General features: G+C 52.0%; 2 protein-coding genes across 2 annotated transcripts in view; one reads left to right on the forward strand and one right to left on the reverse strand.

Annotated features, from left to right (window-relative positions):
* The window catches only part of Dlec1 (DLEC1 cilia and flagella associated protein), a 45,468-nt gene extending 44,836 nt beyond the window's left edge, over positions 1-632 (forward strand). The window contains exon 37 of the mRNA XM_051202267.1: positions 37-632. Coding sequence (XP_051058224.1) covers positions 37-160 — 124 coding nt within the window. The 3' untranslated portion in view covers positions 161-632. The remainder of the gene's footprint in view (positions 1-36) is intronic.
* On the reverse strand, positions 494-9,186 carry LOC127235072 (3-ketoacyl-CoA thiolase B, peroxisomal-like). Its single transcript, XM_051202260.1, is given in 13 exon segments — positions 494-798; positions 1,163-1,256; positions 1,259-1,307; positions 1,392-1,447; positions 1,705-1,884; positions 2,015-2,205; positions 2,904-2,984; positions 3,869-3,967; positions 5,691-5,733; positions 6,113-6,192; positions 7,907-7,964; positions 8,764-8,857; positions 9,000-9,186. Coding segments are annotated over 13 exon segments (1,272 nt in total). The 5' UTR covers positions 9,171-9,186; the 3' UTR covers positions 494-722.
* Positions 9,187-22,081: the final 12,895 nt, after the last annotated feature.

The following is a 22,081-nucleotide window of genomic DNA, read 5'->3' on the forward strand; positions in this document are numbered from 1 at the left end:
GCTGGCACTGCCTAAGCTCACCTCCGGCTTCCGCAGGAGCAGCCTGCTGTACGAGTCCACTATGGTGGTGGAAGGTGTGCTGAGTGAGAAGTCTTGCACCCTGCGGCTGCGGGGCCGAGGCTCTTACGACGAGAAATACGTGATACCCCACCAGTTCTGAGCTCTGCCGCCCTCAGCCCCCCACCCCAGCCGAAAGCATCAGGCCGGCCCAGAGTTGAGGGGCAGAGCTGCTAAGCAGGGACACCACCGGCTCGGATGAGGGATCTCCTTCCAGGAAATGGTGTCAGCTAACCACGCCCCGCACGACAGTTCCCCAGGGCTAACCAGCATAGGCCACCACCCAGGTGACTATGACGCTTACTTATATCATTACAAAGATGATCCACAGATCCCAGCAAAGCAAGAGCTGGACGCTGAGTGCAATGACTGCCACCAAAATCAGATAACACACATACACTTTGCCCATCACATTCATCTTTCATGAGGTTCCCGTCCCACAGAAATAGGCACGGTCCTGTGGTCAAGAGTCCCCTGTGTCACTGGTCCAGCTGAGAGGACCAGACTGGGTGGCCCAATGCCCACCCATCCCCTTGTTGTGATGATCACATTTTCTAAATTAAAGTGCTGTGACACACCCCTCCAGGGCTGGGCGTCCCACGCTTCCGTAGAGTCCCTCTCTGGCCACCACTGTAGGACTCTGGGCAGCACCTGCAGCCAGGGCCTCAGTTCCCAGGGTATTCAAAGACAGCAGCGGCTCCCATCCCCGTCCCGATGCACATGGACACCACTCCATAGGCCCTGGGGAAAAGAACCTGCGTTGGCTGGGCAGAGCCTGGCCCCACCCCATGCCCTCACCAGGCAGAGCTGCAGCTACAAGGGCTCATGGACAGATGAACACAGCAGATCTGTGGGAACTGAGCCCCAGACAGACAGACAGACACATGCACGCACGCACGCACACGTACACACACACACACACGCACACGCACACACACACGCCCAGGCGGCAGATACCGTCCACAGGTTGTGCTGCCTTTTAAGCGGGTCTCACCACCCCGACTTCCCTAGTTCGGAATGCCTGTGAGTTCTCACCTCCCCAAGCCCCAGCGACCAGACACCCCAGCCCAAACACCGCACAACACTCCACAGGGAGCAGCCTCACCGTCGCCCACGTCGCTTCAGTTCATTGAGCAGCGTGACCACCTGCCTTGCCCCGGTGCAGCCCAGGGGGTGGCCCAGGGCGATGGCACCCCCAGGGGGTTCACCTTCTCTGCAGGAATCCCCAGCTTCTCCACACAGTAGAGGGCCTGGAAGGAGCAGGGCGGGAGCTGAAGCCTCCATCCGCTCTGAGCCACTGGCCCGAGGGATCCCACCAGCACACCCGGGCTCACCTGACTTGCAAAGGCCTCATTGATCTCAAAGATGTCTATGTCATTCACAGTCAGCCCTGCAGGCAAGATTCAGACCAGAGATCACAGGCATGGGCAGGACTCTGATTTCCTCTGGGCTCCACCCCACGTACGGCTCCGGTGGTCCACGGTGTGCCAGGCCAGTGGGCCCCAGTGGTAGGTTAGGGAGGCCGTGGACTTGGGATGCTAGCCCGACCCACCTTCCTTCCAGAGCACCCACAGGGTCAAACCCAGCAACCCCAGTCCAGACACAGGTACGGAGAGTCCAGGTCCAGGGTGACAGGGAGCGCCTCACCTGCTTTCTGCAAGGCTGCAGGGATGGCATAGGCAGGACCGATGCCCATGATGTCAGGAGGGACGCCGACCACTGCATAGGACCTCAGGACCCCGAGGACGGGAAGGCCCAATTCTTCAGCCTTGGACCTCCGGGCCAGCAGGACGGCAGCTGCCCCATCGCTCACCTGACTGGAGTTTCCTAGGGGAGGAGCGGGGAGGCGTCAGGCGGAGCTGAGGAGAGCCAGCTCCTTGCCAAGGGGCCCGGTCAGCCCCAGGTCTCAGAGCAGAGCAGGCCACCTCCACCTGCCCTATTCCTGGCCCACACGCACCAGCTGTGGTAGAGCCTCCATCCTTGAAGGCAGGCTTCAGCTTGGCCAGGCCCTCCATGGTGGTGCTGGGGCGGACACCCTCATCCTGGGACACAGTGACGGATTTCTTGTTGCCCTTGTCATCAAGGATGGTGGCTGTCACAGGCACGATCTCAGCTTGGAAACAGCCCCTGCTCTGGGCTCTCGCTGCCCTGCCAGCACCATGGACAGTGAGAGGCAGGCAAGTGTGGGCTCCGTCCTGCCTGTCCCTAGCCTACAGGAACTGAAGGGTGTGAAGTCTGGGAATGTACTTGGCCCTTGGAGAGCCCTGATTGGAAGGAATTCCTCAGGACCCTCACCTCCTTTCTGGCAGTGACAGCATGCCTGAGGCCACCCAGGTCCCTTTCTTCATCTGCCCCACAGCTCTAGATCATGTCTAATTCCCACCTCAAAGGGGAGGAGGGAGTTAACATTAAATTGTGTGTGTGTGTGTGTGTGTGTGTGAGCATGAGCCCATGTGCATGCATGTGTGTGTGTGCACACGCATGCGTGCTTGAATACACACACATACCACAGCATGCATGTAGGGGTCAGAGGTCAACTCTGAGAGCCACTTCTCCCCTTTCGCCTTGTGAGAGGCAGTGTCTCATTTCTGTTTTGGGGTCCAGGGAGCTGGACCACAGACTTCTAGCTGCTTCTCCTCGCTGTCTCCTCTTCATACAACTAGGCTGGCCACCCTCGCCTGCCCAGAGATCTGAGGCTCTGTATTTCTCTGATGGCAGCTCAGCTTTGCCTGGGGTCACCTCCCCACACTCAGACCTATTCTGTAATCCGGGAAGACAGTGCCCTAGCCCATCTCCCTGATACTCTGCTGGCCCCATGACCCAGCCTCCACCCGAGCCCCACTCACTTCTGCTGGGAGGCCAGAGCGAAGGCATCCTGCTTCTGCCGAGAAATGCCGAAACGCTCAGCCACGTTCTCCGAGGTTATCCTAGACACGAATAAGCAAAGCGGGCGGCTGTGGGTCTGCTCGCCTCAGGGTGGGGCCATACTGAAGGCCTGTGCCTGCACCTCTGGACACCCAGGTCAGAGACAGCTTCCAGTCCATGCTGCAGGGACTCCTGGCTCATCATGGATATCAAGCACCCATGTCAACAGATGCTCACACATTCACACTTCAAAGTCACCCTCTTAAAGGGTAGAGCAGCCTGAATGAGGGGCCTACAAAAGGAACTGTCCCCTGCATGAGCTGCCTCAGCCCTAAGACAAGGGCTGGAGGGAGGCTGGGGGTACTACTGGCCTCAGTTTCTCCTACGTACTGGTGGAATCACAGGATGTGGACACAGCCAGGTCAGTCTGGAGTCCTCACATGAGCAGCCTCCCCAGAGTCCCTTGACCTTGAACACTCACTGCGCAGAGCTCACAGTCATGGCTGTAGAACTAAGGCACTGCAGAGAGGGCACAGACTCCCACACTGCATCTCACAGGCTGAGTCCCTCCCCTGCATGTAAGGAATCCAAGTGTCCACGTTGTCAACTCTTGAGGCCTCCAAGGCTTTGGGGGCTGCTACCATAGCACCTCAGACAGGGTGATGTAGGATGAGCCACATTTGGAAACTTGTGGAATCACAGAGGACTGTGTGTGAGTGTGTGTGTGGGGGGGGGGGGTTGGGGTTGAGTGGGGGCGGGGCTTAGGAAAGGAAAGCCAAGGGCAGCATTAGTCCCATATCCAGGTCCTACAGAGCATATGACACCTAGAGGAAGAAGACAAGGCTAGTCCTGCCAGCCACAGAGGAGAAAACTCTCCGGTGTCTGGTCGAGGACAGGCAGATCAGTGGCTGGGCACACGCAGGCACACCTTCCTGTGGGCACTCACCCCATAGGAATCAGGCAATCTCTGGCCTTCTCATTCTCCAGCAGGCGAGAAGAAACATTCCCAGGGTTCCCTCTGTCAGACAGAGACATGGACTCCACCCTAAGGAGGAGGAGTGACTTCAGTACTAGGAGGAAGCCCCAGGGGTGGCCAGCTGAATTCTGAGCAGTTTTAGACAGCCCTCGAGGAATGTGGCAAGCTGTCTAGGAAGCCTGCGAAAGGCAGATGCCCATGAGGCAGGTGGAGGTTACAGGGCAGCTGAGCCCTCCCTCCCTCAAGCCTGGTCAGACACACTCCCAGGGCCAAGGCAGGAAATTGGCTGCTCCTCCCACCCCTCCCGGGGCAGCCTCCTGGTTCCCGACCCCCTAACACAAGGCACATGCCCTGAGTTAGGCCAAGTGCTCAGTAACTTCAAAGTCAAGAGGAGAAGGCAGAGAGTTCTTCCAAACAAGCACAAGGTTAATGTCAATCAAAGGGAGAACTGATTGGACAGACAGCCAGGATGGACAGAGAGTGGTGTAGAGGGCTCAGAAAGGGTGTGTGTGTGCAGAGGGGGGGGGTGGGGTGAAGCTTTATGATGATGGTGATGACCTTAACTGAGTTTTCCTTCCTTTAGCTCAAACCCTTTCAAGTGTAAGAGCCCTTTAAACAGCGCCACCACACGACACAGACCACTGTGTTAGCTGAGTAAGTGTCCCCCTTATACAGATGGGGACAGTGAGGTCTCATTGGTGAGGGGCTGGCCCATAGCTGTCCAACCTGGACCATAACTAGACAGTCTGGCCCCAGAGATAATGCTCAGCCAACAGGACCCGGGCAAGCTGCACTCTCAAAGACTAGGGCGCGGTCAGGATGCGATGTGAGCATCCTCCAGACCCAAAACTGGGTCCTCAAGCTGACTGGGACTTGAATCCCCCAAGGAACCCATGTCACCCATCTGCTGTCCTTGTTATGACAAAGGCGAGGACCAGCAAAAGGCAGGCTGGCTGTGACCTTTGCCCGGCACGGTTTCCATGTATGGATGTTGCCTGTTATCCTACTGACACAGTTGAGGACAGCTCAGTGAAGGGCAGCTAAGATCTGGTCACAGACCAGCAATGCTCCCTGACAAGGAACACTGCAGAGAGGAAATGGAAGGCGCTGGCCCCTGCAGCTCTGCCTCGGCCTCCCTTAGATCTTTCCAGCTGCAGACACCCCAGGTCTAGGCCCAACACCCTGTCCTCCCTTGGAGTCACTTCCAAGTTAATTTATGCAGGCAGAAGTAAGACTAATCTAGGTGGGGACAGTCTGTCCCTCAGAGTCCAGCAGCAACCCGAGTGCCAGGTTGGTGGCAAGTGCATGGACAGTCTAGTAACACAGACAGTCAAAGCGGTCCCTGGCTTCAGGCAGGCTGCCTTCTAGCCTCAGATCCTGCCATCTCTGTCTTCCCACTGGCTGGGATGGACAGGCAGGAGCCACTACGCTTTGCTCTGTGCGTCCCTGGGTTTAGGGGACCAAAACTGATACTCTTGTCTCAACATGAACAGAGCACACGAGAGCCATGGAAGGCATTCTCCAGTGCAGTGCTGGCTCTGCGTGCTCAGCCACGTCTCCCCTCTGGCAGATTCCCAGGCATCCTTAAGACCAACTCTCTCCACTGCTGGTGCTGACACCAGACCATCCCCGAGCAGCCCACAGCTTGGGCAGCTCCTGAACACATTTCTGGGAGCCCAGCCAGCCAGCTGCTGTGGTGAGCAAGGAGAATCATGGCCCCTCAGAACTGAGGAGAGGAAAATTAGTTTGATCAGTTTTTGGTTAATGAGTTCCGGCAGGAAGACAGTCTTACCCACAGGCCATGCCAATGTCATAAGACCCATTTCTGATGCCACCTGCAACAAAAGCACTTCATGACCATCCGTGGCCAGAGTGGGCCTGCCCCGGAGCAGCACAGCCCGTTCCCCTGCTCTTGGGGTACCTTCACCAAGCCTCACAGAAGACCCAGGAGCACCCACAAGAGTTGGGGTGTGACAGTGGGTGCTCCCCACTCCTCTCTGCCTAGGGTCAAGAACCAAAGTCAGAGCCAGTGGTGGTGGTGCTCACCTTTAACCCAGCTCTCAGGAAGAGGCAGGCGGATCTCTGAGTTCCAGGACAGCCTGGTCTACAGAGCAAGTTCCAGGACAGACAGAGCTACACAGAGAAACTGTTTCAAACAAAACAAAACAAACACAAGAAAGGAACAAGGTGTCCGGGCTCATGGTCACAACTTACCAGCAATGTTGGCCACTGCCTGCAGCCCTGACGAACACTGTCTGTTGACGGTGGACAAAGGGACAGTCTCTGGAATGTCACTGGGACAGAAGGGGAGATGGAAGTCAGTCCTGGATGCAAGCATCTCACGGAAAGCCCAGGAGACTTTTGGGCCCCATGAGACCCCTGCAGTGTGAGCATAGATCAGGACAAGAGCCAGCCCTGTCCCCTGCTCCTTAAGAGCAGAAGTAGCTACTCTGCAGACCTCTCTCCACAGTCCCTGACTACCCAGAGGCCCCAAGTATATTCCCATCATCCAGCAGTTCTTCTCAACCCAGGCGGTGGAAACCTGTTGTGGGCCACAGACGGCCCCCTTCCCCCTCCTGAAGACTCAGCAATGAAAATAATCACTTCTGTGGTCCTGTGAGGGTACAGAGGTGGGCCCGTTGCTAGGCTAGGACACGACAGCTGCATGTCAGCATCGGGCCACCACTCTTCCCCACCCGTGACTCTCTAGTGAGCACAGAGCTGGTCCAATGTGTCCAGATCTGTCTTCTGTGGACCTTTCCCCCACTTGCCAAGCTCTCTCTCCCACTCCTTGCTCTGGGGTTCCCTGGGTTCAGTCATTCAAGCTATTGGAGCTGCCTTCCAAAGTGCCATACTGGCCTAGGCCAACATGGTGAAGACCGAGGAGCATCCCAGGTCCTTGGCCAACACACCAAGATCCCCAGACAAAAAGTACCTAGAATTCGGAGGGTTCTGGTGTGCAGGCAGGCGGGGGAATCCCTACACTGCTATTCCAAGGCAGGTTCTGAAGGGGAACCTAGAAGGATGACTCCCTAGGCCTGTGGAATTCCTCCCACGTCCCCCAGTTCTCTAACTCTTGGTGGCCTTTTATCGAATCCATCAAGGTTCCCCTAAATAGTCTCCAAGCATGATGTGCAGCCTGAGAGCCCTTGGTGCTACAACACGGGGTTTTAGTGGATGCTCCAGCAATGCAGAGAGACTGTAACAGCAGGACCAGATGCCAAAGACACACCATAGGGAGGAACAAGGCCATCTACGGGACAAGAGACACACCCACTTGAAGCCTGAGAGCTTGGCTATGTTTGGGCGGGGTTTAGCCAGGGCAGGGAGAGATGGCAGGGTAGAATGGGCAGAGGGAGGAGAGGAGCAGGCAGGGAGCCTGTGGGCCACTGAAACAGCCGAGTGCAGACGAGAGAGAGAGAGAGAGAGAGAGAGAGAGAGAGAGAGAGAGAGAGAGGCGTGGAGAAGTCTGACCCTTCCGGTTGCCACTTGGCCTGCCTGACACTGGCCAGCGTTGCTATTTCTGTCCCACACAGCAAGGACTGAGGGAGCGGGCCCTCAGCCTCCATGTGGGAATGAAGGAACCCCGCCTGGCTGTCGTAGGAGGACTAGGGTTCTTCCTGGGATATCCCCACCCCCCACCCCACGCTACACCATCCCCAAGCCCTTATGACTGGACAAGGCTGGCCTCCAGATGCCCAGCTAAGGAGGCAGTATACGCTGCTCGTCGTTGGTCACATGACCCCACACTGTAAAGGGTACCTGTTTATAACAGTTCACAGAGAGGCTCTGCCCCAGTGCCCAAGCCCTGGGTGCCTTGGCCATGGGCCCAGTGGCGCACCCCTTCTAAGTGGGGGAAAGGCTATGCTCACAGGACAGAGTTCAGTGCCCTCCGGTTGCCTCCGTATCTTCTTTTGGCCCTGACCTTCCACCACACACAGATGAGTCTCCAATGCCAGGGCCCCGGCAGTCACGGTAGACAATCAGAGCTAGAGTCAGAAGGATTACCTCAGGAACTGGGCGATGCGTGCCACGATGGCTCCAGCCCCCGGCAAAAGCACATTGCCTGTGGACAGGAGAGGCCGTACTCAGCAACAGGTGGTGTCCTAAAGCCCTGGGTAAAGCATGCCCCAGAAAGGAGACACCCCAGATCTCTCCAGGAATCTATGGCCTCTGCAGAGAGGTTCATGGGAGGCTGTGGAGACTGAGTCTGGAGACTGAACTAGCTACCAACCGCCTGTCATCCACCAGCCCAGCACTGGAGAGACACCAGCATGCTTCCCAAGGCGTGGGCCTCCAAATCAGCACAGCGGCCACTGGCCTGCTTGCCTGGCAACAGGAGAGCATCTAGGGTAAGAGCCTGGGAACTGTGGATGAGGGAAGGGAGTCTCCACGGCTCACCTCCCCAAGTGTCCTCCTCCGCACCCTGCATCACAGCGGGAGGGGGAACGGGTGGCACCTCCCCCCCACAGAACCCTGCCCCACACTGTGTAGATCTAGTTCAGGAAGAGCAGGAGTTAGGGCTGAGCGAACTGTCTACACCTGTAGCCCAGACTGGACTGGATGGTTCTGACAGACATGATGCCAGTGTTGGTGGAGAACCGTGGCCTCCCACCTCCTGGAGTCTCCAGGAACATCTGGGCACTAGAGCATCTATCTCAGGACGCTCCTGTTTTCCGGTCAAAAGGCAGATGTGCCTCGATGGGGCACTCAAGGTTCTGCGTGGAAGCCTGGCTGTCAGGAGCGGTCTCATTCAGATCCCTGTCGTCCAGTCCTTTCCCTCAGTAAACTCAGGTCTGTGATGTGAGAGAAGTACCCCCCTTTCCCGGGAGGGAGGGCGGAGAGGGCCCGGCAGGTGAGCTCACCCACGGAGATGTCACCCAGCACCTCAGGCTTTAGCTTCACGTCCTGGAGAACCGCGGTCAACACAGCCGACAGAAGCTCGTCCGGGGTGGTGTCCTGCAGGGCGAAGCGCGGCGACGGCTGTGAGCCCCGCTCCTGCATCCCCACCGGGGACTCTGCGGTCACCCCACCCCAGGGGGGCAGGGTCCCACCCGCACTGGCCGCCTTCTGCACCCCTCGCCCGCCCGAGGGGCCTCACCTTGAAGCCGCCGCGGCCCGCACGGCCGATCGGGGTGCGCCGTCCGTGCACCACCACCACGTCGTTGGCCGAGGCCTGCAGGAAGCCCGCGGAGCAGGGCGCGGCTTGCAGCGCGGAGCTGGACTGGGGCCGGCCGGCCAGGTGGCCCAGCACTACCTGCAGCCGATGCATCGCGGAGGTGGGTCCCGAGGATTGGCCTGGGCGCTGGGTGCGGAGTGGAGGGAATGAAAAACAGTGGCTTGCACAAGGGCAGAGCCAGTTGGAGTTTTACATTTTTCACAAGTCCCGCCTACCTCTTCTGCAGCCAATCAGAAGGGGAGCCTTCCTGTGGTCGCCTCACCATCACCTCCCATCTTCTCAGAGCCAGGTCAATAAACTCCAAAATCCCTCTTTTTTTAATAGCTCATCCATACACACCTGTGATGGTGCAAGAGAGTACTGTGCAAGTTCAAGGCCAGTCTGGGCTAAAAATTAGATTTTTGTTTCAAATATATACTTTTTTTTTTTTTTTAAAGTTTGTGCACATTTCTGATGCTCCTCCCAGAAGTTTAAACTGGAACTTTCTGGTCTTTTATAGCATTTTGCAAACAACACTGGAGGCAGTACTCAGACATCTTTTGGGTCTCTGGGCATGAACCAGGATCCTGTCCTCCAAAATGCAGCCACTGCATACTGTCAGACAAGAGGCAGGAGGTTCTGGGGCCATGGCAGCAGCTTCACACTGTGGATGGAGACGGAGGTCCCCGACTGTTGATTCGTGCCTGCTTAATTGGCTCTCCTGGGTCCTGGGACCCCAGCTGGAAGTTTGCAGTTTGGGATTCCCAGTCTTCCTCTTGGACGGCTTTGGATTCCTGCATGTCCAGAAGAGCCCTTTTTATCGAGGCACTAAAGTGGTTCAAAGGTCTTTGAAAGTGTTCACAGGTCTTAACACCTCTTGACACCTGTTTGAGATGCCCTCATTAGTGTTGAACACCCTGCATCCCCCCTTTCCCCTCCCCCCTCAGCAGTGGCGTCTACCAAGGCAAAGGACCATGCAGTGTGACAGACACATGAACTTATCAATTACTTATCAATGAATGGGGCTCCCTGGATGGAGACCATGGACCCCACCCCACCCTCACCCCCACAACCACAGTGACAACCAGTGTTTTCTCAAACTCTAGGAGAGGAGAAACTGGGAGAGGGCTCAGTGAGTAAGATGCTTGTCCCACCAGCATGAGGCCAGATGATCAGATCCCCAGTGCAAACATCAGTGCTGGCCAGGCTTGACAGCGGCCCTGTAACAGTGCTCAGGTCGGGCAGGCAGAGGCTCCCCAGGGCAAACTCCCTAGCTAGACCAGGTTCAGAGTTCCCGGTTCAGAAAGAAACCGGCCTCCGAAAAGAAAGTGGAGAGGATGTTACTAGTTATCCAGGATGATACCCAACATCACCGTCTGGCCTCTACCTGCATGTGCACGCACGTCGTGCACATTCACCTGCACACACACGTGCCCACATACACCTGAGTGTATGTACACACATGAACATACATATATATGGACAGGTGCAAAAGAGAGCCTCTGCTGCCTCCTGCAGGCAGGTCATCACTGCCAAGAGCACAGTCTGCCCCCCCCTTTTCCTAAAAGCAGGGTGGTGAGCTCCCCAGAGACCCCAGAGGGCAGGCTGCGTCATACCTCCTCCTTTGTGCCCCCGCCATCTTCCAGCACTGGCCTTTGTGGACCTCTTAGAACCCCAGGGGAAGGCCAGTGACGCCGCCACCTCCTAGGATGCATGCCCAACCCACTGACTGCGTTCGATAGGCCAAGGATAGCCGCAAATACCGCCCACGACAAAAATCATAAGCTTATCCAAGGCATGGAGAGAAACCAGGTTTTGTGTTTTCTTTTGTAACTCGATTACGTGGATGCGGAGTGTGAAGCTTGTAGATGACAATGCCTTGCCCCAACATGAAAATGTTGGAAGCCTCTGCATTGAGCAAGGACGGATAGATGTGGACAACAGAAGGAAGGGCAGGCATTTCCCCCCTCCACAACCAGCGTGGTGGATTTCAAAGAGCATTACTGAGGTCCACGCCAGCGGCCCCAGAGACCTCCAATGGAAGTGTGGGAGCCCCGGCGCAGATGCGGAAAACTGCAGACAACAGAGTGCTTATCTAGGATGGAAGGCAGGAAGGGCTCGCAGGGAGGGAGGACAGCGGTTGATGCTGCAACTGCAAGCTCCAATGGCCTCCACAGCTGCAGGAGCAGCCCTCGGGCCACACCCTGCACCCTTCCAAAGACTGAACATTTCACTTGTTTCTTGTTTTGTTTCTTTGAGACAGTGTTTTGTGTATCTTGGGCCGCCTTGACTTGTATATGTAGTTGAGAATGGCCTTGAACTTCTCCTTCTGCTTTCTGAGTGCTGGGACTACAGGTCGGTACCACCACGCCCTGTTTAATGCTGAGGGCTAGAGCCCAGGATTTCATGCAGGCTAGGCAAGCATTCAAACAACTACATTTCTAACCCCAACTTCTCATGTTCTTTTATTACTTATTAGTATGCTTGTGTGTGTGAGTGGGTGTGTGTGAGTGTGGGTGAGTGGGTGTGGTGTGTATGAGTGTGTGGGTGTGAGTGTGGGTGAGTGGGTATGAGTGTAAGTGTGATTGTGTGTAGGTGAGTATGTGTGTGTGTGGGTGTGTGAGTGTGTGTGTGTCAGAGTATGTCAGTGTATAGTGTGTGTGAGTGAGTGTATGTGTCAGTGTGTCAGTATGTATGAGTGTGTGTGTGTGTGGGTGCGTGTGTGGGTGTGTGTGAGTGTGGGTGAGTGTGGGTGTGTGAGCGTGTGTGAGAGTATGTGTCAGTGTGTAGTATGTGTGTGTGTATGTGTCAGTGTGTTAGTATGTGTGAGTGTGTGGGGGGGGGTGTGGGGGTGTGCACGCCACAGCACGTTTGTGGAAGTCAGAGGCCCATTATCAGGAATCATTTCTCTCTTTTCACTGTGGGATCCAGGAGTAGAATTCAGGTTGTCAGGGTTGCCTAGAAAGTGCCTTTGCCCAGTGAGCCACTGTGCCAGCCCCGAACTTTTCACTTTCTCAGTGATATTCCTGAAGCATTACAAAAGTGATTAATTTTTTCATTCAGCCCCTTTCACTTATAAAAAGTCTTTACACAGGATTCATTAAACTTTCTGAGTTTTCCCTCTATGTTCTACTGGGAGGTATTTTTCCCTTTTCTGTTTTAGCATTGAACAAGCTTGTTATTATTTTATTATGGGATTTTCAAATTTTCCTTCATCTTCATCTGATTCCTCCTCTCTTCTCCATTTCTCTCTATGCTTGCCTTTGCCTTTTGTATGCTTGAAGAATATTGCTTTTCTTTGTGTGTGTGTGTGTGTGTGTGTGTGTGTTGTGTGGGTGCATATATGTGTCAGGTGTGCATGTGTATGTGTGAATGCATGTGATAGCCACAGATCAGCCTTGGGCGTTCTTCCTCAGAATCTTAGTTTCATTTCTGTTGCTGTGGTAAAAATGTCCGATAAGGCAACTTAGTGGAGACAGGGTTTGTTTAGGTTAGCTCACAATTCCAGGTGCCAGTCCTGGAACACAGCAAAGGGGAAGGAAGCAGGAACTTAGAACAGCGGTCACATCACACCCACAGTCAGAGTGCACAGGGGCGGTTTGGCTGTGCTAACTTACGCTCAGCACCCCTCTCCACTTGTAAAGTACAAGACCCCCTGCCTAGGGAATGATGCCACTCACTTTAGATCTTCCCACGGGGGGGGGGGGGAGTCAGCGTAAGACAATTCCCTATGGACATGGCCACAGGCCAATCTGATTTAGACAATCTCTCCGTGAGACTATTTCATTTGATGAAAAAGCCAGGTATGATGGTCTGTACTTACTTACAATCCCAGCACTTGAAAGGTAGAGGCAGGAAGATCGGGAATTCTAGCCTATCTTGCCTACTTTTCAAGTTTAAACCAGCCTAGCCTACATTATTAGAACCTGTCTAGCCCACTTCCACTGGAACAGAGTTCAGTGGAAAGCAAGAATATCAGGAGGTGGACATTCTAAATGCCTAGCGCTGCCTGAACATTCTAGGGGCAGCATCCTGGAGGGAAGCTGAGTTTTCCAGCACCATAATGTGACAGGTGCTACACAGCAGGGCAGAGCAGTGTTGTCTACTAGGTAGGCCGCCTTCAGGCATGGCGTCTGTGTTTGAAAGGGAAGAGCCTGCTGCCCCTTTAAATGACCACAGACACAGCTTCCAGTGGTTTGCTTCTTGTTCCTAACCAGGGCCTGCACAAAAGAAAAACCAAAATACAAAAGTCATGATGAGTCATACCCATAGGTGTCCTACAGTCAACTTTGCTCTTGATAAATAATTTCATTAAGACGCTAACCTCTCTGGCCCAACCCCAGGGAACTTTGCCATCTGTCACTTTAGGGCATGCGGTTTATAAAGAAGCATAATCTGAAAACGGGCGGGATCAGGAATTTGCGGCCCTCTGCAAGCACTCATGTCTTTCCCATGTGAGCATGCACATGTCTACCCGGCAAGGTCTCATGGCTTCCTGTGTTCAAGCATGTCCTAGCTTTGCAAGCGATCCCAGCAAGCAAATCTTCCTCCTACTCTGTCACCTACTGGCTGAGCTTATTGGCTCTGCACACTTCCCTGTGCTCCCATGCAGAGGGATCATCACAGTCATCAGTGGCAGTGGTTCTCAGCCTTGCTAAGGCTGTGACTCTTCAGTACAGTTCCTCATGCTGCAGTGACCCCTCCCCATCATGAAAGAATTTTGTTGCTACCTCATTACCATACTTTTGCTACTGTGTTGTAAATAGCTGTCATGTGACCCCTGTGAAGGTTATTCAACCTCCCAAAGGGATAGGGGCCCACAGGTTGAGAACCACCGATCTGGGGGGGGGGGCAGGTAGTTAGTTGGTAGACTGCTTGCCTGGCAGGCACAAGTGCTGGTTTAATCCCCAACACAGGATAAACAAGGTGTGGTAGTGCATGCTTGCTTGTAACCAGGCATGAGGAGGTGGAACTCTGAGGAGGGTCAGAACCCGGAGGTTACCCTCAGTGACTTGGGGATTTGAGGACAGCCCATGATATCCTGTCTCAAAATAATAAATTTTAAAAATTTGGATTTTTAAACTGGTGTCGATCACCGTTTCCAACCAAATTTTACATTCAAACAAACAAACATAGATCTCATTTAGTTGCAACCCCTGGTTTATCCAGGGGAAACTGAGGACCAGTAACTTTGCAGCAGAGATAGGACCTGAATCCAGAGCCTTGACCTTTGGCCCAGTTCCCACCTCCATGCTTACCCCTCTAACTTAGGGATATAGGAGCATCCTAAAAGACAAAATGTCATCTAGCAGGTGAGCCCCTAGAACTTACTGGGTTAGCTAGATTGAAGATTCTCCTGTCACTATATCCCTGGTAGTAAGAATTTGGGTGCATCCCTCCCTCCCTCCCTTATTATTCTGGGATTCAGTGGGTCATACACTTTCCTGGCTGAGTCTGTTAGCTCTTTCAAGAATTTTTATTCATTGATTTTTTTTTAACTTTTTATTCCCAATGTTTTTGTGTGGTAAGAGACATTCATTCAGAAGAGTACAACCCCACAGCTAGTCTAAAGCCCTGGAACCTTCTAGAACCCTGAGTCCCACTAAGAAAGCCTTTCTGTTACGATCAGCTAAAACTGGTAATATCTTTATTTTACCTCTGAAAACTCCTTAGATTTTTAAATTTTTAATGTTTTAACTCCTTGCACTTCTTCACTCCATTTTTTCATATCCTATATTTCAATCATATTCATTCCTCTCCCCCAACTCCTCCCAGACCCTCCCTCCCTACTCTCTACCTACCCAGATTCATTCTAATTCCCTGGAGACTGCCCCCCATCACACACACACACACACACACACACACACACACACACACACACACTCACACCACTGGAAAGGCAGGCCACTTGACCAGTCTGTGCTGGTTTAGATGGACAGACTGCATAGCAAAGCTAGTGTGTGTCTGGCTCCCCACACTCAGCCTCCACAGCCCCAACTGGGCCTGCCTTGCAGAGGACTTGTCATCGAGAATGTGTCTCTTCTGGGTCTTACAGCTGTAAGTTAAAGCATGAAATTAAGCTCTTTTCTGTCCGTGAGTGACGCGACCCAGCCTTGGACCAGGGCCGTCCTTATGTGGACAGCCCCATTTCTGAGGTGGTCCATGCTGCCAGCTGTTGGGGTGTCCACTGTGACCCCAGCGGGACTCTGCTCCTGGGATCTAACCTTTCCCCTACTTAGAGGGGTGTGTTACCAGACTCTCAGCCAAACACCCAGGGCTTCAGAACTAGGGCAAAGGTTCTCTGGAGTCTGATTTTTCAACCTCGGTGAGCCTGCTGCATTCCTTGTGAAAGCCTGGACTCTGGCCTCAAGCACACATGGGAACAGTGAGCACTGCCCCACACAACCCTGAACTCCAGGCCCGCTTAATTTGCAAATCTTTATGATGGAATGAGAGGGAGCCCAGGAGGGACCTGGTCATGCTGATCCTCTCAAGCAGCATCCATCTAACTAATGCATCAGCTGAAGGTCCCCTCCTGTCCTTCCTGCCCCGTGGGTCAGCATCAGAGCAGGCAGGAGCTCTGGGGGTTGGGGTAGTCTCCTCATCTCTCTGCATACTGACTCTGCAGCTTCTCGTTCACTTTTACACCCTGATTTTCCTCTGTCAGCCACTCTTCCCACTGCCCGTCTGTCTTCAGAGAGAGCTACCTCCTCTCACCCTCTGTGCACGGCTTCCCCGGGATCTCAGGCTTCAAGTGAGCAGCTCTCCTGCCCCTTAGGTGGCCATGATGAAGCTTTGCATTCCGGCCCCTTGTGTGTTGGATGAGCAGCTACAAGAGGCACAGTATGGTCAGCACCTCAGCTTCTGCTCAGCGGCTGTTCGGTGGGAACGTGAATTCAGTAAAAAGTGGTGGAGAAGCATAAGAGAATGAGGGGACTGCCAGGTGTTCACTGGGAATCGTCGTCTAGGAGATTCCCGCAGAGCGGCCTGAGCGGGAGTTCCTAGGGTGACTGCACACCGTAGCTACCGTGAGTCGTCCATCTCCGGAGGTTCTAAGAATCCTAAGGAAGCCTGGACATATCCCCAGGGCAGTGCCCTGATAAAGGGCTGGGTGTTCTTGCCCCAAGCCAGGGGCATCTGGAGCTGGAGGGCAGGTGAGAGAGGCATTGGGCTCTCTAGGGCTAGCAGCCCAGGTTTTGATGGGCCTCTGCTGACTCTCAGATGCTCTGTGATTTTTGTCAGGAGGTGTTATTGGCTTACAGCCAGGTCCTCGCCGCTCTCCAGTGGGTTGTCTCACCTGTAACCCAGTTGAAAGATAGCCAAAGTCCACATGCAGGGCACTGGGGTAACCAGGAGCCACAGTAAGCCTGCCCTGTTGTCTGTTTCGTTCCTGTCTTACTAGAGGACAGCAGGGATGGTGACCTGAGGTGGCAGAGGGGCGGCACCTGTCTTACTCCAAGGCTATGGACTCCGCACATAGATTCTAAAGGCCTAGACCCCGAAGACGTCCACACAAGAAGACGACTCTAACTGCTGAGATTTCAGCTTACCCATGACCTCATCATGACCCATGCCAATTTGGAATCCAAGCTGAGAATCTACAACTCCTTCCCTTCATAGGAGCTCAGCGTGCTCGTCTATAAAAGGGGCCAGCTGGCTCGGATCTGTGGCTGTCAGAGAAGCTCTCATTAGGTCATAGCCACAGCTGACACCATGGAGCTTTTTGTGCGCTGATCGTGTTGAAGGACTCTCGAACCAGAAAATACACAGTTCAGGTCCTCTGTCCCGGCCACCGGTCCTTTCTGTCAGCTGCCCCTACTTCCTGTCCCACTCCAGCTGGGCTTTTATCTTTGTTCTGCTTTGAAGGAATTTCTCTGTCTGTCCTGCCTGCCTGTGGGGGTGCAGAGAAGGGGTGCTGGCTTATAGGATGTGTAGCCCACACTGAGGGCCACTGGCAGGGTCGACAAGCTACCAGGCAGTGAGTGGGTCCTGGGCCCTGGAGGTTGTGTGTCCTCTGTGTTAGAGAGAGCTGGTGCTCAGCTACCCTGAAACGGAGTTCTGCCTGGCAACCTGCTATGCCAGGCCTACCAAATGGAGCCTGGCTCCTCCCGGCCCTTGAGGGACCACTAAGCTGCCTGGCAGCTTGCTACACTTCCCAGTCTGCCTGGAACTTCCTACTAGTGCCTGGATCACGGCTCCTTTCCCTCCGCCTCTACCTTCTATGTTCATGTCTCAGAAAGGTGAACCTTGAAATAACGTTCACATGCTGGAGAATAAGTAGCAAAAGAGCGCTGGCTGTGGCCACGCCTGCTTCTTTTACAACTGTCTCTGGATAGGTGACTAGAGCCACCCCAGAGATACTCAACCCTCTTCTGGGGCATATGCTCGGTGACTCCAGGAGCTCTCCCTGAGCCCTACCTATTTCAAAAACTATATTTTACTTTTATGTTTGATCATTATTTTATCTTACTTTTAAGTTTGTTTATATGTTATATTAGTTTATATTTTAAATACAGAATCTGCTTTATTCTGTAGCTTAGGCTGGCCCCGAATTTTCTGTGTAGTTCACACTGGGTCTGGAACTCATATTTTCCTGTATCTACTTCCCAAGTGCTGAAATTATGGGCATGTTATGTTACTTATCAGATTTGAAATTTTTAATGATATAAGGTAATATCAGAGTTTTTTTTTTAAGCTTCTTACCAAAAATAATAGAGGGAGTCAGGAGGTGGTGGCACATACCTTTAATCCCAGTGCTCGGTTGGCAAAGGCAAGGTGATCTCTGTGAGTTCGAGGTCAGCCTGGTCTACAGAGTGAGTTCTAGGACAGCCAGGGCTACAGAGAAACCCTAATGAGAGCAAGGATGTAATTATTTCACCAGACCCAAGATAATTGATAAATGGGGAACACTTACACAGGTAAATACGAACAACCACAGGAGCGGTTCTGCTGTTCCTACCAGATCAGCTGACCCACCAAGGAAAAGCTGGGCCAAGGAAAGCCACGCCCCAAGCTTCCCTCTTCCCACTTCCCTCTGAGGCCACGCCCAAGGGGTGTGGCCACCGTTCCAAGTTCTCTGCAAGACTACTACCAAGTAAAATGGTAGAGGGATCATACTTCATCATACAAGACACAATCCCCAAAGGAGAGCCAAACAAGTTGTTTCTGGGCTATGTCTGGTACTTTCCCTGCTGTTTAACCCATTACAGTGTACATTCCTTGGGGGAGTCTTAAGAGTCACCTCTGAACATCTTTAATGGGGATGTTTTTTCTCTTTTCTCTTTCAAAGAACAAAAAACCCAAGAATGAAAAGCAAGAAACACACACACACACACCACAACCCCAAGGAACAAAAATAAAGCAAGCAAAAGACCAATAAGAAAAGGAAAACAAAGAAAAATGAAACAAAGTTCTTTGTGTTGGCCAGCTGCTCCTGAGCACACGGCCTGCTCTGAAGTGAAGTTGTCATACGCAGTGAGAAACTGCTGGAGAAGACGGATTTCCCCCTTGCCAGCAGGTATCAAGTACAGATACCTTCTTCAATAGGGAGCTCCTTGGTTAGGGTTGGGGGCTTGTGCCCATCATCCCCAGCCCCAATCTGGCTTAACCTGTACAGGTCTGAGTTGCTGCCATAGTCTGAGTTCATATGAGCATCCATCCTATTGCGTTTGAAAGACATGGTTTCCTTGGAGACATTTGTAACCTCTGGCTCTTGTAATAATTCTGCTGTGTCTTCTAAATAGGTCCCTGAGCCTTAAGGAGAGGGGTTTAACCAACAACTGCTCCTGGCAACACTACCTGTATCAATAAGAAAGATGGACATTGAAGAAACTTATTATGGAGTTTACTTCCAATATGGCAAGACTAGCCATTTGGGCAAGATACTGCTCTTGTCTGGACTGTTTGACTTTATGCTGTATAAACTGGACATGCAGGACCCACAGGAAAGTGACTGCTGATTCAAGATGGACATTGATACAGGGTTCCTGCTTCATGGAAGAGTCTGCGAGACAGTCTGCAGGACACAGAGAAAAGTGACTGACAAACTACCAATACAAGACGGCAGTCTGCCAGACACACTATGGCCTATGGGCTGAAGATGGAAGATTACAGAAGAACTTCAGGTGACTGACCAGGCAGTGAATTGTCTCTGCCATTTCTAGAGTTTATATGTTATCCTTCTGTGGTCTTTGATGGAGTTGAAGACAGATAGTTATGGTAATAGTTTTCCTTAGTTAGGATTAAAAATAAGTTACATATAGGACTTTAGACTCACAAAAATAGGATGATGAAATCTTTTCTTTAAATTTTGCTAAATGTTAATGGACTAAATATTGTTAACTGTGATTCTTATTTGATAACTGTTTTGTTATATACTTTGCTATGTTAAGGTTAAAACCCTTCTTTTTATTTAGGCTGAAAAGAAGAGATGATGGGAGATGTCATTCTGTAAATATGTTTCTCTTATTGGTTAATGAATAAAGCACTGTTGACAAATAGGAAAGCAAGATAGGCAGAGTTCTAGGTGGGGAGAGGTAGGAATAGAGTCAACATATAGGACCAAGAGGAGTATAAGGTCCAGGCCCTCTCTCCAGTAAGCCAAGACCATGTGGAAATACTTAGATTGATAAAAATGGGTTATTATTTAAGACAGAGCTAGCCAATAAGAAATGCTAGTAACAGGCCAACAGCTTTATATCTAATACAGCGTCTCTGTGTGTTATTTGGGGCTGACACGCTGTGGGACCAGGCTGGTGGGAAAACTGCCTGTAACTGGGTCTTACCATCAGGTTATGGAAAGCAAGAAATAGTCTTGGTAATAGCGTTGGAAGTGTGGGTTTTTCCATGGGGCTCCTTTAGCCAAAAGCTCACAAGATGTAATTAACTCCTGACACTGGAGGTTTCATAGGTGGTGTAATGTCTGCTTTCACATATGCATGTCTTAGGAAGCTTCTACAGCGGTAGGTTTACGTACGAAGGTTAGTGGTCCCTCCCCATGCTCCCTCCTTCCCCCCTCTCTCCCATCCTCACCCCTGTTTAATGCTATTCTAGTTTCCCCTTCGTCCCTCTGTAATGCTGTATTCTACTTCAGCTTCCTTTGGGGATGGTGTTTGTCATTGTTTACGGAGCCTCAACTCTCGAGTTCTTGCTTGTTTTCTTCTGTCTTCTTTTTTTCGCCTTCATGGTAATTTTTGTTTTCAAGTTCATTTTCCCTAAAAAGCCTTATAAGTCTGTGCTATTTTGATGATCTATCTGACTAGATTTTGTATTTGCTTTTTCTAAGACAATAGCAAGATGGCTCTTGGCTTCTTTCCTGGGGCTGCCATGTTCTGGGGTGTTAGGACTCGTTGTATGTCTAGCAGTGTTCCTACATGACCTCATACTCTTTGAGAAGTTGTTATATGAGGAGTGGGCATGGGAAGATGACAGTTTAGGATAGGCACTGGGGTTAACTTTTAAGCTAATCCCTCAGAAGTAGTAGAAATTTATCAGACCCTAAAATGTGCCTGTGGGGCGAGAATTCCACAGAGCCAGTCACCAGTGACAATGAAAATGAGGTCCCTGACACCCACGGGTATCTGTGGGTCCATCACTAGATGTATTACTTGTGTCCTTGGACACAAGGAGCTAGTCCCCATGAGCATGTTCGATACTGTTTATTCTATCACAAAATCATCAGATTTGAGGGTGATAGGATTTACTGTTAATGTATAAGTTCATACATTTACTACACTAAGGCGTCTGGGCGAAAAGAGTGGTTTGTTTCTAAGAGCCTGTCATCTTGCCTTCATTAGAAGTAAAGCCTTTGCGGTTCTTGCAGAAGCTTCCAGACTTAGGTGAAAACTATTATTATTATTATTATTATTATTATTATTATTATTATTTATTTTTTTTTACAAGAGCATGATCTTCAACCAAAAATGGGCAGGAGGCAGGCTTTGACTTAAAGGACAGCTTGCAGAGGGGAAGGGGAAATGGGGACAGGGCTTGAAGCCCACGACTTCCCGGTCCACTTCGTGACCTCTGCCCTACTTGGAGGAGACATGTTAGCTGACGACGGCATGCTCACCCTGGGGGACAGTGGGCTCTGAGGACTGTAGGATGGGTGCTGTACTAGGTACCTCTCAGCTCCCTCTCTGTTGCTCTGACTAAAGTTTTCAAACCAAAAGCAGCTTGGGAAGGAAAGGGTTTATTTGGCATATGCTTATAGGTCACAATCCGTCATTGAGGAAAATCTAAGCAGAAACTCAGGAAGGAACCTGGAGACAGGGACACTTTCCTGGCTCACTCACGGCTCAAGCTTAGCTTTACACAGCCCAGGACCTAGGGATGATGTCACCCACAGCTGACTGGGCCCTGGTGCTCTAATTTATAGTTTATAATCATGACAACCCTCACAAACATGTCCACAGGCCAATCTCATCTAAGCAATCCCCTGATGTGGACTGATTAGGACACTGTGATAAAATTCCATGACAAAAGCAATGTAAGGGAGGGAGGCAGGGTTTATTTAAGCCCCTAGTTTATCTCGGTGGATCCCCTTTACACCTACAGTCGAGGAGCGCAAAGGGATGGACGCACTCTGGCTGCCTTCCAGCAGGCTTTCCTCTCTTCATTCATTTTAGGTCCCAACTCAAGGAATGGTACCACACGCAGCAGGCAGGTGTCCCCACCGCCACTAACCTGATCCAGATACTCTCCTGCAGGCATGATCCCAGGTGATTCTAGATTGCGTCAAGTTGACAATAGACGGGAAATGTCACAAGGGCTTTTTCTTGGTTTGGTGGAGGTCAGAGGTCAGCTTCACCGGTGCCATCTCAGGAGGGCATCTCTCGGGGTAAAGCCTGAGACGGATCACCTTTAAAGTCGTGCTCATTTGGAATATCGAGGGACTAGAGAATGCCCTAAGCAACTTGAGATGCTTCCATTAACTTTTCACATTCCATCCATACCTTGTGAATTCTGTCCTTGGTCTGGGCTTGAGCCGATGGCTGGGCTAGAAGGTATGATTGGAACCTTGTTCC

The sequence above is a fragment of the Phodopus roborovskii genome, unplaced genomic scaffold (assembly GCF_943737965.1).
Source record: "Phodopus roborovskii unplaced genomic scaffold, PHOROB, whole genome shotgun sequence".
NCBI classification, from domain to species: Eukaryota; Metazoa; Chordata; class Mammalia; order Rodentia; family Cricetidae; genus Phodopus; species Phodopus roborovskii.